Consider the following 14,331-nt stretch of genomic DNA (forward strand, 5'->3'; position numbering starts at 1 on the left):
CAGTCACTGGCAGCAGAGAGCTGGATGGAAAGGCGGCCAAAAGAGGTGTTGGCTTTGGGGATGACCAGTGAGATATACCTGCTGGAGCGCATGGATTGTGTATTTGTGCCATTCAGAGGGTGAATGGGTAAGGCAAAAGATTGATGTGCTTTTGAACGGGGTCTGGTAGTAGGTGCCAGCCGCACCGGTTTGTGTCAAGAACTGCAACGCTGCTAGGTTTTTCACACTCAACAGTTTCCTGTGTGTATAAAGAATGGTCCTCCATCCAAAGGACATCCAGCCAACTTGACACAACTGTGGGAAGCATTGGAGGTAACACGGGCCAGGCCAGCAAACCCTGTGGAAAGCTTTCAACACCTTATAGAGACTGGGGGGGGGGGGGGGGGGGGGTGCAACTCAATATAAGGACGGTGTTCCTAATGTTTGGTATACTCAGTGTATGTAAACAGACCGTAAATGTATCAGATTTTGTTTTCTTGGAAAGCTGTGAGTTTGACTGCATTGTTTGAATAAAATGTTGGCATACTGGCAGTTAATTTGAAATATTACTGGAATCATTCCCCTGAAACTGGTTGGGTTGGGTTTTACACAATATCTTATCACAGCTTCGGCAACCCATGGTTGACCAACTCCCTGACCAACATGGCTGACCTTTGGACCATCATAAGACGTTTCATGTCCATTCTAGTATTCTAATTCCTAATTCTATGGCTACATCAAACACAGGAAACTGAGTGTGTTACGGTCTGCAGCCAAGGGGCATCAAAGCCAACCACCCAAAATGATTAATTTAATAGCAGAGAGGTAATCCAGTCAAAACCTAGTTATCGCTCAGCAGACCAAGTGGAAAGAAATTGTCCCAGCTTTCTCCCTCAGAGTTGAGGCTGAGCTGGCGCGGCTAGGGGCATAGATATTTCCTTAATTTGCCTTTGGGTGACAGTGGAAAATGCTGAGTAGGGCGAGGCGAACGAGCTAGTCTAACATTCTACATTAATTCACTGCAGAGTTAGTGGAGGCATGAGATAAAGACAAGTTTCCAAGCACCTCCTACACTGTAACTTTTCTGTAATTTCAACCGTAAAATACTGTAGAATGCACAGTTAAATACCGTAAATGTGTTTTACACCATTAATGCTGTAGATTGCATGCCTCCTGTGAAATTACTCTAACATAGAGTGGTTTATGCCTACTGTAGATTCAAATGATCCGTTTCTGGTGCCAACCTCATGCTGTCAGGTGAGACACATGAAGCTCAGACTATTTTAGTAAATATCTTCGTGAAGTGGTTGTTAGGCGGAATAATGTTTTTAGCAGCTAAATTACAGTATTGAGCTGGCAACTCTGGTGCCAATATGATGCTGTACATTTTCAAGGAAAAGTTTTACAGTTTACAGTACAAGGACATGCATGGGCACACTTTATTCTCAACACCTATTTGCATGAAGCTCCTTAGTAAATATTGTAGCACAATAAAACATACTGAGAGTCCCATTATTCTAGGTATTAAAGGTTGGGAATTTTTGTAACAATGTAAAAACAGTGCAGTAGCTCTGAACGAAAGAAGAACCTGACTGTCTGAAAAGAAAAGTTAACTTTATTGATGTAGTATCAAGGTAACTTAACAAACCGACTGAGAAAGTATTCATACAGTAGACAAATAATCTGCAATAACTCTTGACAAGGTAAATACACGTCAAGGATTTATGTTCTTTTAAATGTTGCTTTTACATACAGTAGATAAACAGCACCAGAACATCACATCTCAGTTTTGTGGGTAGAATACAACAAAAGTTTGCCTTACGTAACCATAAAATACCACAAAATTGATGGCCTATTTGAAGTAGAGGCTTCAAAGTATTTTATTGAGAAGAATAAATTCCCCAGGGGGAATATGACAAAATAGAATGTGTGCCTAAGCCTTTTATACCAAATATACCACAGCCTCTATCGCTAATGCTGTAACAACACAATGACAATCACTTTCAGATGCATTTAATTTCTCGAAGAAAGCATTACAACCATCCACTATTGTGCAATGCACACAGCAATCATTGCAATTAAGATGCAATTGGGAATCAATGCAATGTTCCCTTTGTTGTCAATCTGTTGTGTAAATCCATAACTATGTGTGTGCATAGTTCTCAAAAGTAAAAAGGCAATATTGCCAGCACCACAGACGTCTCCTACAGATCAAAATATATTTCGAACTGCGTATTCTCAGTATTGAATCCACTTCTGTGACCAAGTGATACTATTGCTTCGAAAATAATCCCAGAGGCACATGGTTTGACATGACATGTTTATTAATGTGGTCCTGGTTAACTATGAAGAACTAATGATGGTCATCTCTCTATATTTTTCCTTGGTTATATTTAAAATGGAAGAGGCCTTCCGCCGAGAACAGGAGAAGTCAGAGGGATGCCAAGCAACTGTCACACAATGGCAGGTGCCCAAGGTTAGCTACCTCTCTCACAGCAGTTGTTATTTCATCTGGTCTCTATCTCTAGCTGTTCACCTGGCACACACTAGTCAATACAATAGCACCCCACCCTCCCATCCAAGCTCCTATTTCCTCTATTCCATCAAACCTGATTAAACCAAATAACATTTCTTCCTGCCCTAGGACAGGGCTTCTCCAGTCCTCGGGTAACCTCAACAGCACATGATTTAGTTGTAGCCCGGGACAAACATACCTCATTCAACTCATTTAGGGCTTGATGATAAATTGACAAGCTGAATCATGTGTGCTTGTCCAGAGCTACAATAAAATTAAAATGAGTACTGTTGGGGGCACTTGAGGACTGGAGTTGGGAAACACTGCCCTATGATAATGCCTGTTTAGATTAAAAATGTTAACCACAAAAAAACGAAATACTTAACTCTTTGACTAACTACACCCCCACCAACCCCCCTATCTACCGCCTATCTACCGCCCCCAAGCCTCCCCAATCCCCAGCCTCCAGGCACCCCTGGAGTGAAGCATACATGCCCATATCCCATTTGATCTGCTACACGAGCTAATGAACTTTGCAGAGGTATACAACGCAGCAGTGTGATGATCGAAGGAGCGGAGTGGGTGGAGATGGGTAAATTAGACTGATCTCCTCAGACACTTAGCTATTTGACACAGGCAGGGAGAGAGGGTATAGAATGGAGATATTCAAAGAGCAGGTTAGTGTAGGAATATTGAGCCAAGGCTTTACCTTCTCCTGTGGGGGGGCTAATTACAAAACGTATAATAATTAAATGCATATCAACTACGTCAACGTTTCGTCTATGTAAATGTAAAGAAATGAGATGCATGGTCAATGCAGGAGAATCAGATATGTTATGTCCATATTTGTAAAAATGGACATGGCAAGATGATGTGCTTTTGTACTGTTACGGATAGATATGAATTGTCTTTATTAACCTAAAGTATTGATCGATTTAGCTTCTCAATACGTTAATAAAAATATATATATTTTCACCTTTATTTAACCAGGTAGGCTAGTTGAGAACAAGTTCTAATTTACAACTGCAACCTGGCCAAGATAAAGCAAAGCAGTGCGACACAAACAGAAACACAGAGTTACACATGGAATAAACAAACATGCAGTCAATAATACAGTAGAAAAGGTGTGATACAGTGTGCGCAAATGAGGTAGGATAATGGAGGTAAGGCAATAAATAGGCCATAGTGAAGAAATAATTACAATATAGCAAATAAATACTGGAGTGATAGATGTGCAGAAGATGAGTGTGCAAGTAGAGATAGTGGGGTGCAAAGGAGCAAAATAAATAAAATAAATAACAGTATGGGGATGAGGTAGTTGGATGGGCTATTTACAGATGGGCTATGTACAGGTGCAGTGATCTGTGAGCTGCTCTGACAGCTGGTGCTTAAAGTTAGTGAGGGAGATATGAGACTTCAGCTTCAGTGATTTTGGCAGTTTGTTCCAGTCATTGGCAGCAGAGAACTGGAAGGAGAGGCGGCCAAAGGAGGAATTGGCTTTGGGGGTGACCAGTGAAATATACCTGCTGGAGCTGGTGCTACGGGTGGGTGCTGCTATGGTGTCCAGTGAGCTGAGATAAGGCGGGGCTTTACCTAGCAAAGACTTATCGATGACCTGGAGCCAGTGGGTTTTGTGAAGAATATCAAGCGAGGGCAAGCCAACGAGAGCATACAGGTCGCAGTGGTGGGTAGTATATGGGGCTTTGGTGACAAAACGGATGGCACTGTGATAGACTGCATCCAATTTGAGTGTTGGAGGCTATTTTGTAAATGACATCGCCAAGGATCGGTAGGATAGTCAGTTTTATAAGGGCATGTTTGGCAACATGAGTGAAGGATGCTTTGTTGCGAAATTGGAAGCCGATTCTAGATTTAATTTTGGATTGGAGATGCTTAATGTGAGTCTGGAAGGTATTTGTAGTTGCCACATATTCTAAGTCAGAACTGTCCCGAGTAGTGATGCTGGACGGGCTGGCAGGTGTGGGCAGTGATCGGTGGAAGAGCATGCATTTAGTTTTGCTTGCATTTAAGAGCAGTTGGAGGCCACGGAAGGAGTGTTGTATGGCATTGAAGCTCGTCTGGAGGTTAGTTAACACAGTGTCCAAAGAAGGGCCAGTAGTATACAGAATGGTGTTGTCTGCGTAGAGGTGGATCAGGGAATCACCAGCAGCAAGAGCGGCATCATTGATGTATACAGAGAAAAGAGTCGGCCCGAGAATTGAACCTTGTGGCAACCCCATAGAGACTGCCAGAGGTCCGGACAACAGACCCTCCGATTTGACACACTGAACTATGTCACTTGAGAAAGTCATTTGAGAAAGTCATTTGAGAAACCAAGGCTGTTGAGTCTGCCGAAAAGAATGTGGTGATTGACAGAGTCGAAATTCTTGGCCTTTTCAATGAATACATCTGCACAGTATTGTCTCTTATCGAAGCGGTTATGATATCGTTTAGGACCTTGAGCGTGGCTGAGGTGCACCCATGACCAGCTCGGAAACCAGATTGCATAGCGGAGAAGGTACAGTGGGATTCAAAATGGTCGGTGATCTGTTTGTTCACTTGGCTTTCGAAGACCTAAGAAAGGCAGGGCAGGATAGATATAGCAGTTTGGGTCTAGAGTGTTTCACCCTTTGAAGACGGGGATGACAGCGGCAGCTTTCCAAACTTTGGGGATCTCAGACGATATGAAAGAGAGGTTGAACAGGCTAGTAATAGGGGTCGCAACAATTTCGGCAGATCATTTTAGAAAGGGAGGGTCCAGATTGTCTAGCCCAGCTGATTTGTAGGGGTCCAGATTTTGTAGCTCTTTCAGAACATCAGCTATCTGGATTTGGGTGAAGGAGAAATGGGGGAGGCTTGGGCAAGTTGCTGTGGGGGGTGCAGAGCTGTTGACCGGGGTAGGGGTAACCAGGTGGAAAGCATGGCCAGCCGTAGAAAAATGCTTATTGAAATGATCAGTTATCGTAGATTTATTGGTGGTGACTGTGTTACCTAGCCTCAGTGCAGTGGGCAGCTGGGAGAAGGTGCCCTTATTCTCCATGGACTTCACAGTGTCCCAGAACTTTTTGGAGTTTGTGCTACAGGATGCAAATGTCTGTTTGAAAACGCTGGCCCTTGCTTTCCTAACTGCCTGTGTATAGTGGTTGCATATCACGGGGGCTATTCGATGCTAATGCAGTACGCCACAGGATGTTTTTGTGCTGGTCAAGGGCAGTCAGGTCTGGAGTGAACCAAGGGCTATATCTGTTCCTTTTCTAAATTTTTTGAATGTGGCATGCTTATTTAAGATGATGAGGAAAGCACTTTTATAGAATAACCAGGCATCCTCTACTGACGGAATGAGGTCAATATCCTTCCAGGATACCCGGGCCAGGTTGATTAGTAATGTGTTACTTAGGCCATTCGTAAACAGCACAAGCCTCATTAATCAGTATGCATGGCGGTATTGGAATTCCATGTAAGAAGGCGTTATGAATGATTGAAAGCTGGTTTCAGGATTTCAAACAATTCATTGCAGCTCTATTTCAGCACAACCTATACATCCCCTAGCAGTGAGGGATTAAGGTAACTTGTGATAGACTTCTGGTGCGAGAGGACGTCATTATGGTTGTTACAATGTGAAGTCCATTGGGGCCTAGGGGCTGTGGATTAGTGAACATTTTAGCACTCTGTGAGGGTCGAAAATAGCAGGCAAATTGCTTCGGCCCCTTGTATTGAAACCCGTGGTATGGCGGAATGGGACAGCGTGAGTGAAATGTTTACCAAGGCAATGCTTTATAGAGTTACCATTCAACTAGGAAAGCATGCGCATGGACACACACACCTTGAAACTGTCAATAGGTTTGAAACTATTTTATTTGAGTGGTGGCTAGCAACATTTAAAACAAAAACGTCAACTTAAATACACCAGTTCCAATCAGCTAAATCACAGCAAACCCCATCTTGCTGTCCGAGTCATAGTGTGTCTACCAACATGTCATCCAAATGGCATATAAATAAGCAAGCATAGGAGTTGATGAATGCTAAACACAATTGGTGTCTCTACTTCCCTCACAAAAGATTAGCTTCGATATCACCACTGCTTTGGCACTTTATAAGGATGCTGAGCAGACATTTATTCTCTAAATATAAATATCAAAATGAGGCTTTGCTTTTGATATAGTATAATAATGACAGAGTGGTGGGATGTGGGCTCCAGGCTCACTGCCCTCCCTAACAAAGGAAGTGTTAGAGAAAGGAAGGAAACAAGGAGGTTTTAGGGAAAGGGAACCGATTCATAGTGGAGGGAGTGAAGGAGGGCAGAGCAGACCGGAGTTTCTGTCAGACAGCACAGAGAGAGAACACAGAGCAGGGGGCTGCAAATACACCAGCGCCAGTCTGCTAGCTGACACACATGCTGGAGGAAATCACAGCGCTGTCCGACTCATAGTGTGTCAAAGCAACATGTAGTCCAGTCATCACTGTCTTTTGAGCAAAGCCACTGTAATTCAATGTGATTGGCATAAACATTGTCTTTATTGCTGGTGCTGTGCGTCACCCGAAGGAGACTTTCAATCCCGACTACTAACCCACCAGATACTCTGATCTGACCCAGAACCCCCCCCCCCCCCCCCCCACTGCAGCTCAGACTAACACTAATCCACATAAGTAAGAGAAGCCAGATGGTCATGAACAACTGCTGAAGAGGCCTGGAGATAAGTGCATTGGACATGCCTCCTACTAGCACTGACTTTGGTGATAGCTACTTTACTGAGGAAAATGTATTTATTATTGTCACGTTCGTTATAGCGATGAGACCAAAGAGCAGCGTGATTTGAATTCATCTTCTTTAATGAAGAAAGAACACTGAACGAACTATACAAAAACAACAAAACGAACGTGAAGCTATATAAGAATAGTGCTGACACAGGCAACTAACCATAGACAATCACCCACGAAATACTCAAGGAATATGGCTGCCTAAATATGGTTCCCAATCAGAGACAACGATAAACAGCTGCCTCTAATTGAGAACCAATCTAGGCAACCATAGACATACAAAACACCTAGACTAGTAACAACCCATAAACATACAAAAACCCTAGACAGGACAAAAAACATATATCACCCTTGTCACACCCTGACCTAACCAAAATAATAAAGAAAACAAAGAATACTAAGGTCAGGGCGTGACAATTATGACTGAGATATTTGGTTGTCCCACCTAGCTATCTTCAGATGAGTAAAAAGCAACCCTGTATCCTGACACACCTGGGATAGAGCTGCTCTCCCTGTGGCACTCGCAAGGTTACTCTAACTGCCCAGGGCCTCAGCTCTGACACCCCAGATTGGAGTGGTGGTGCGGAGGTGGCCTCCCCTGAGCCGCACACCAGCTTCGCTATACTCCCTCATTCTACATTCCCTTCACAGGGCTTACAGTGGTAACTTGAAGCACAAAGCATGCGCTCGCACGGGATGTTCTCCAATGCTGGAAGGGATGCCCGAGGAAAAAAGTTTGGGAACCGCTAGTTTAAAGCACACTTTTACAAGTCTCAGTCATAAATGACAGCTCCAATAAGCCCCCTATGGTGAACGGGATGTGAACAATAGGCTTGTAGAATCATGACTATTTCCAGTTTTCAGTTCATCGTCACTGGTAGGGGGTCCTGCGTGCTCTGGGCATTACTGACTCAAATGAACCAAATGAGTCGAAAGATTCGTTCTTTTAACAGAATGACTCGAAAAGATTAGAGTCCGTAAAAAAAGCCAAAATTCCCATCACTAGTTCTAATGTTGTTTTTCGTCACAAAAGGGGTGGCTACTTGCAATATGCTCCAGCATTCAACATACTTATTTACTACCTGAAAATTGAGACACGTGTCATTCCATGTCATTCCTTCCGCAGCTGTGGGAGCAGGGACAGTGTTATCCCTTGGCTCCTTGATCTGATCTATAGTCTATATAGGCTAATTATCAAAGTAGCCTATTTTGCATTGCTAACCAAATATAATCTCAGCGACTGTTCAAACAGTAAACCAAACAACAAGTGTCCACCCAAAAAGGTATTTCGTTGAGAAGTAATAACTAGTGATTAGGGAAAGGGGGATACCTAGTGAGTTGTACAACTGAATGCCTTCAACTGAAATGTGTCTTCCGCATTTAACCCAACCCCTCTGAATCAGAGAGGTGCGGAGGGCTGCCTTAATCGACATCCAGGTCTTCGGCGCCCGGGGAACAGTGGGTTAACTACCTTGCTCAGGGGCAGAACGACAGATTTTTACTTTGTCAGCTCAGTGATTCGACCTTTCGGTTACTGGCCCAACGCTCTAACCATTACAACCGCTATAGCCAACTAGCTAGCAATGTGCTTTTTTCTCTGTGACCAAAACATGTTTTATTTTATATTTGAACTGATATGGGAATGAATACACAAGCAGCATATCAAACTGGGACAATGCTTTAAGTTACACCGGGAAGTATACAAATATTTGCTAGCTAGCTTGCGAGGATTTCATGTTACCAAAAGGTGTCCGCCAGTCTAAAAATTCCACTCCACCCACGTGCACCCACACACGTAGATCAACGGTTTAGTAACCTTTACTCTACCCAACCCCAGGAGGGTACATGCAGTGGTAACCTTTACTCCCCCCACTCCCTCCCTCCTACTCCTCCTCCTCCTCCCAGTGTGGAGCTAGAGCAGCGGATTATTGACGTGGGGGTTTTACGTTCACCAATAGGGGTTAAGTACAGGTTTAGCAACACAGGGAAAGACCCCGGGAAAGTGAGGGCAGCACTGACACAATGACCTCAGCCGCAATCCATCGGTCCGGCCTAGCCTCTGATCTCTCCAGATTCCACACGAACTGTAAACACACCTTGCCTGATCTGAGCCTGCCTTGCCAATCAGACACACATACCCCTTTGGCCCTGCGTGGATGTTTTGCCCTTGAGTTACATTGGAATCTGCTCTGTGCTGTGGACAGTTGGTCTCACCATAGTTCAGATATAATGTGCAGCAGCCTGGTGCCTGAGCCCCAGATTGCAGGGTGCACGTAGTAGGCTAGTGGTGACGTGATTGGAGATGTAGACCCTGTTGTGTTGTGATGTTATTATGCTTCAAGCATGATTGGCTCCACACAAAAGGCTCTGGCCCATCAACTAAGCCCCCGTAATCCACTGGGTCAATATTCCAGGGGATGCCCACTTTCACAAACAAAACAGCAGATGCAAACATTATGTCCACTGAAATCAAAACTGTTTTGATTTGATTGGATGATGGGTGGAAGTGCTGGGAAAGGTGTAAAAAATATAGAAAATCCAGCTACATTTGTGATTTTCAATTTTTAGTAGCACGGACCAATCTTTAAATCAAAAACATAAAACATGTCAATGTGTGAAATACAAAGTAAATAAAAACCACAAATCAGATTAATCCTATCTATCTTCTCTTCAGTGGCTCACCAAAATGAATGGAAACATTCTCAGTCATTCTAAATCATTCATAATCAATCCACAGGTATGTCATGCTTTCATCTCATACATGTAAGCAATGCCCCCTGTCCTTTGCCTAGACAACTTAACACGCTAAATACTCATAATGTTTGCAGTACATCAGCAGCACCCATGAGGACCCATGTTGTAAAGCCATCTGAATGAGTGGCAGCCCCAGCAGAGCATACAAAGGGAGACATGGTGGAGCAACCATTTCAATGACTCAATGACAACTAGGAATAGTAACATGCAAATTATTATGAGCCCCAGCATAAATCTTTCTCTCACATATGCCTGAAGAGAAATCTTTAAATGATCAGTATATCAGTTTACAAGTATTATGTAATATGGCATTTTATCATCTTGTCTTACTAATATCACTGTTAAACTACTGACTACTACTTTTACATTTGTATCTGCTGAGTAACTTCAAGAATCATGTGTCAGCATCACACTGCTTCTACATCCATCCAGATCTATAACTAGCACCCCAAAAAAGAGAGAACGTGTGATGGAGAGATGTGAAAGAGAAAAACAACATAGTAAAATAATGCTTTGCTTACCCAGAAGACGAGGTTGAAGAAGAACATCATGTACTTCAAACAGCAGAGACAGCCCCGTGCCATGTTGTACTTCTTGAACTCTAAAAGGAACACAAATGATAGATCCAGGTAAAAGACCACGTATTTGCTGCCTTTGGGGGCCGTGTACTTGTTATTGCTGCTCTTGTCTCCTCCGACGTTGATGCTGGTGTCGGCCGCTGTCCCAGCCTGCCCCTGTGCAGTGGTACCGCGCGGCCCCGTAGAGCCGTAGAACGCGCCGGCGGTGAAGCCGCGGCCGCCGAATGGGCGGCCAGACGTGGAGTCGCGGACAAAGTCGGAGTCGCGGCTATCCACGGATGGGCTGCGGTGAATGGCTGACTCCTCACTGCTGGACTTCTCCATGCTCTTGGGCTAACACTGCTGCTGAGGGGCTCTCTACCGTAACACACTCTACCATGTCTCAGAGATGAGAGGACACAACTCTCCCCCTCCAGCAGTCTCCTCTCTCCCTCTCTGATCTCTACTGGTTCTCTCCAAGCCCAGAAACTCTGAATCTTTCTATCCCCCAACAATGGCGCGACTAAACTGTATCAGGTAAGTAAAAGGAAGACACAGGCACTATTCCCAGCTCTATGTGTCGTCTGCCCAGTGTCCAATGTCTAGTCTCATGCTCCTGAGTTAGCCATGCAGAGAAGTCCTAGTCCAGCGAGGAGCATTATTACCCTGATGTGTTACAGCAAGCTATGTCCTTGAGTCAGTAAGTTTCAATAGTGTCCCCTGGATCTCCACACTGCTGTGCTGTGTGTGTGCATGTGAATCTCTCTCTCCAACTCTCAGCTGCTCCACTTCTTCCTTCCTACTGCTGACCTCAGGACTGATTTCTGCCTGGGGAGCTGGAAACTCCCCCCCCCCCAAACAACACAATCCGTATCTGTATTTGTCTCTCCTCTTCTTCTCCTCCTTTCCTGCGCTCTCTCAGTCCTCTGTGCTTTGCGCTCTCCAACGTGCGGATGATAATCTGATTCAGTTATTCTCTCTTCTCTCTCTCTCTCTCTCTCATTGTACAATTCTGTGCTCAGCTGATAAGTCCCCCGCTCTCTGGCTGTGCTGTCAGTCGCAGTGCCGTGGCTGATGTGTGCTATTACCGGCAAGATGCATCTATCAGGCATTCCCTATCTTATTCCCCTTAACTAGAGCACTGCCCTTGTCCCCCCCCCTCTTCTCTCTGCTCTCCCTCTCACTCTCTTGCTCCCTGCCTCTCATTAACCCCTCCCCACTGCTGAGGGAGCAGCCAATGAGGCAGCTGCAGGCGGCTACAGACAACCCGGGCTCCTCCCCTGTGCCCCGACCATGTCTTTAATAAGCTGATCATAACACAGCTTTGACTATACAAGTTCAGCAATTTCCTCAGTGTTGTCTGTGCTTCAGGGGGTCCGAGAGGCCATTCATTAATAATACGAAAAAGCATGAGTCCAAGGAAACGTGTTGGTTGTGTGGATGAAGGAGGGGGGGGGGGGGGATTTGGGGTGGACTTCTCCGTCGCTGTCTGATGCAACCTTCAAACCTGTGATTTCATTGAGACGCTTGCTATATTTACACCCAATTAACTTTCACAGTGGCTATTTATTTTCTATTTGTGAAAGGCTGGATAAGATGACATCAGAGCACGATCATGATTAGGAGGATTACTGTATGCAGACTTGCAGAGGCTATGTGCAGCCTTGTCACAAAGTCGTCAGTTGCACAATTCCGGCTCACTTCCATGCAAGGAGCACTGATAAATTGGCAGAGACCCAGCCTTTGGAATTATCGCACCATTTCAAGCATGGAAATGGGAGAGTGGCTTAAAGATACTCAACACTTTCCTATGGAAACCAGGGTCAAACACCGACTCTCTCAGTTGTTTCACACATGGAGCTGACAACATGTTACAGCTCTAATATTCTAGAGCTGCGTCCTTATATTTATCTAACCCTCTGGTTTGAAATACAATGTCAGATGCCTAAATGTACATGATCTGTGAACAAAGAGAAAAATGCATTTTACCAGATCAGATATCAAACCCCCCTGATAGAGAGGCCATTTCATTCATATCGTACATGCTGATTTTATTAGATGGGGATGAAAGAGTTGCAACCTTTTTATACAGCGTTTCTGATTCCTGTGCTATGCCACATCTTTTCCTTCAGAGAACTACCGTACAAACAACAGCAATACCATTATCTGTCCAACCACTCACATAGCCCTTTCACAGGGTTGGGTTTGTGAAAACAGCCTAACATTTACTCTGTACTGCTGTGCTGTGGTAACAGTCCCTCTCTCTGTCAGCAAGGTGAGGTTGAGTGCTCGTGATGGCTGCAGCTCAGAGACGGATGGAGCAGAGTTCCAACTGAATGGTCTTAAAGTAAACCCAGTAATGCCCTGTATACACAGAGATACACTAATCCATGTATCTTGTGTTTCTACAGAGTATACACGGCTCTAACAAGTCTGACATACTGTATCTTGATGGAATTGTAGTGGTTGTGTAACGCTCGTCCTCCTCCTCGTCTGAAGAGGAGCATGGATCGGACCAAAACGCAGCGTGGTTTGAATACATACTTGTTTTATTAAAGAAAGACGAACACGAAAAAACACTTGATAAACTACAAAACAATAAACGACGTTAACAGACCTGAACTTGTCAACATATAACATGAATGCACGAACAGGAAGGAACACACGAATGAAATGAACGAAACGAACGAAACAGTCACGTGTGGCACAAACAGTAAAACAGGAACAATCACCCACAGACAAACAGTGAGAACAGCCTACTTTAATATGGTTCTCAATCAGAGGAAACGTAAAACACCTGCCCCTGATTGAGAACCATATCAGGCTAATTGAAAATGAACCCAACATAGAAACACATAACATACAATGCCCACCCAGCTCACGTCCTGACCAACTAAACAAAGACAAAACAAAGGAAATAAGGTCAGGAACGTGACAGGTTGGATGACAACATGAGACAAAATCACATTATACTAGTCTTAATCAGCCAGGAACAATGGAAGTGTTCCTCCAGATCACAAACCATTTACATATATATTTTTTAAATTAGCAATACCATATTTAAAATGACACAGGTCTATAATTATAATTAAGTGGTATTAAAAGGTATGGAACTGGCAAACTTCCAAATGCTCCCAGTACTACCACATCTTTCTTGTAAAAAATGGCAATGTCAGCGTCACTGTTCACGTCATCCTGGTGTGGGATGAGAATTATGAAAGCAGTCCCACACAGATAGAGCAGGGGATATTTGACCCACAATACCCTGTCCCTGGTGGTGCCATGGAGAGCTGAAGAAGCATTGGCTCAGCTCCCGTGGGTCGTCTGATCACAGACCTTAACTCTTAATTCGATATGTTGTGTGTCAGTAGCCGCCACCTCAGAGGAGGACATGCATTCATCAGAGGGCTATTAGTATTTGTATTTATTATGGATCCCCATTAGCTGCTGCCAAAGCAGCCGCTACTCTTCCTGGGGTTCAGCAAAATTAAGGCAGTTTATACAATTTTAAAACATTACAATACATTTACAGATTTCACAACACACTGTGTGCCCTCAGATCCCTACTCCACCACTACCACATATCTACAGTACTAAATCCATGTGTATGTATAGTGCGTATGTTATTATGTGTGTGTGTGTGTGTGTGTGTGTGTGTGTGTGTGTGTGTGTGTGTGTGTGTGTGTGTGTGTGTGTGTGTGTGTGTGTGTGTGTGTGTGTGTGTGTGTGTGTGTGTGTGTGTGTGTGTGTGTGTGTGTGTGTGTGTGT

The 14,331-nt window shown here is 44.2% G+C and overlaps 1 protein-coding gene across 4 annotated transcripts in view; it reads right to left on the reverse strand.

Annotated features, from left to right (window-relative positions):
- LOC129862376 (tetraspanin-9) overlaps positions 1-14,331 on the reverse strand; it is a 322,087-nt gene that overhangs the window by 137,364 nt on the left and 170,392 nt on the right. For 3 of the 4 annotated variants that reach the window (XM_055933974.1, XM_055933972.1, XM_055933975.1), the window contains one exon: positions 10,528-10,607. In XM_055933974.1, coding sequence (XP_055789949.1) covers positions 10,528-10,590 — 63 coding nt within the window. In that variant the 5' untranslated portion in view covers positions 10,591-10,607. Of the gene's footprint in view, positions 1-10,527; positions 11,733-14,331 lie in introns of those variants that run through there. The other variant, XM_055933971.1, reaches the window with a different exon arrangement.

Source organism: Salvelinus fontinalis, chromosome 9, assembly GCF_029448725.1.
Source record: "Salvelinus fontinalis isolate EN_2023a chromosome 9, ASM2944872v1, whole genome shotgun sequence".
NCBI classification, from domain to species: domain Eukaryota; kingdom Metazoa; phylum Chordata; class Actinopteri; order Salmoniformes; family Salmonidae; genus Salvelinus; species Salvelinus fontinalis.